The 1,666-nt window shown below is 47.1% G+C and overlaps 1 protein-coding gene across 1 annotated transcript; it reads left to right on the plus strand.

Moving 5' to 3' along the window:
- Positions 1–68: 68 nt before the first annotated feature.
- Positions 69–1,419, plus strand: BJX68DRAFT_251339 (uncharacterized protein). The gene has a single exon (XM_071042376.1). The coding sequence runs from the start codon at positions 629–631 to the stop codon at positions 1,343–1,345; it is 717 nt and encodes a 238-aa protein (XP_070891839.1). The 5' UTR covers positions 69–628; the 3' UTR covers positions 1,346–1,419.
- The last annotated feature ends 247 nt before the right edge of the window (positions 1,420–1,666 follow it).

A 1,666-nucleotide genomic window follows, 5' to 3' on the forward strand; every position in this document is an offset into this window, starting at 1 on the left:
CTTGGAATAACTGGGATTGGGAGCATATATATATGAGGCATCCCGCCCCTGTAAAACCAAGATAATGAACACAATGTGTCAACCTTTATTCAACAGGTTATGAGCCCGGATCTGCTCACAGCAACCTCTGAGAATATCATCTTCAGCTAAGCTTTCCCACCAAGTGATAGCTCCATTGACTCAAGAATTTGACTATCTTTACTCAGTCATTCTATGAAAAATATTGAGACAAGAGCTCAAGGCCATCAGAAGAAAGACAAAGTGGATTGAGTTCTCTTCTCAAAGCATCGTTGAATCAGTCACAGAATATCACGCCATCGCATCGTCACTATCACTATCACTATCACTATCACCCAATATCACACAGTGACGCCCCTTATGATTCGTCAATAAAAACAACGCCCAAGACGGAAAGGTTTTGGATACAAACCTTAAGAGCCAATGGAATATTTACCAGACGAATCATAGCCTACGACCTCTCACACAAGACGATATCTCATCACTCCGTGTACAGACATATCATATTTCCAGAGGGACATGGAACAAGCTGCCCTCTTTAGCATACCAAAATACCTTTCCCTTTTCATACCTCGATCCTCTCGCAAAGGGCAATTTGCCACTCTAACTTATGACAAGAAAAAATAGATCATATAAGGGACACAATTGGACTGACCAAGAGCTCAGTCTAGTGTGCTATCTTCGAAGCGTCCGCCATTGGCGCTTCACTCAAATCCAAAAGGCGAACTTTCCATTACTTTCCCGACACGCAGTCGGAGGGGCGTACAGAAAATTACCTCCGGAAGAACGCACACGACGGGCACATGCTGCTGCATCTATTATAGCCAGGTCCCGGCGTACTGCTGCGCATAATTCTCCTCATCAGGCTCACCCTGCGTTCTCTAGCCCGGAACAAGGACCGAGTCTCCTCAACTCAACGGATACCGAGATTGAATATGCAACATTCATCCTAAGTGGTAACAGCTCATCCCGGTACAATCTCCGGCCAAACAGACCCACAACCTTCGCAGAGCGAAAGCCACAATATAAAGTTGACAGTGTCCGCTTCTCTCACTTCTTTGAGTCGTACCGCCGTTACCTCAAGCCGTGCGAGTTACCAGATACTGAATACGTCCCTCTATCGCATACACCCACGCTAAGCTCGTCGGACCGCAGCCCGTCTGTTATCTCGAGTCTCCCCAGTTCTGCGTCAAGTCTAGAGCTCTTTGGGCTAGAAGCGCGCCCCCTCAACTCCTCGGACCGTGATTTCTCGGTCACTCCCTACTTGGCCAACGACGAATCCAGTTCAGAGTTCTTTAGTCCACAGGAGGACCTACCTACAGCATGACTGACATCACGAAATTTGAGCAGTTTGGACTGAATGCATTCTATAATAGTATTCCAATACTTGATAATGCCAGCGACTGGTTTAGGTGGAACCAGAAGGTCTATGAGTTCATTCGGATATCTGCCGTGGCCGAAGATGGAGCAACTCCACCGATAGAAGCAGAAGAGGCGGGGCAATGGACTCATCGCCAAAAGTTCTACTCTGCGATGATCACGGCAAAACTGTCACATAATGCGGCACAGAGGATTAATGCCTTTGAGATCTCCCAAGTCCAGGCCCTTCTAAAGGCAGTTAAAGACAGCTTTAAACCAGAAGGCACTG

Source organism: Aspergillus pseudodeflectus (genome assembly GCF_044049435.1).
Source record: "Aspergillus pseudodeflectus strain CBS 756.74 chromosome Unknown BJX68scaffold_149, whole genome shotgun sequence".
Classification (NCBI taxonomy): Eukaryota; Fungi; Ascomycota; class Eurotiomycetes; order Eurotiales; family Aspergillaceae; genus Aspergillus; species Aspergillus pseudodeflectus.

Coding starts and splice junctions, on each gene's coding strand:
- BJX68DRAFT_251339 (XM_071042376.1), top strand. CDS start 629: ATGACAAGAAAAAATAGATCATATAAGGGACACAATTGGACTGACCAA.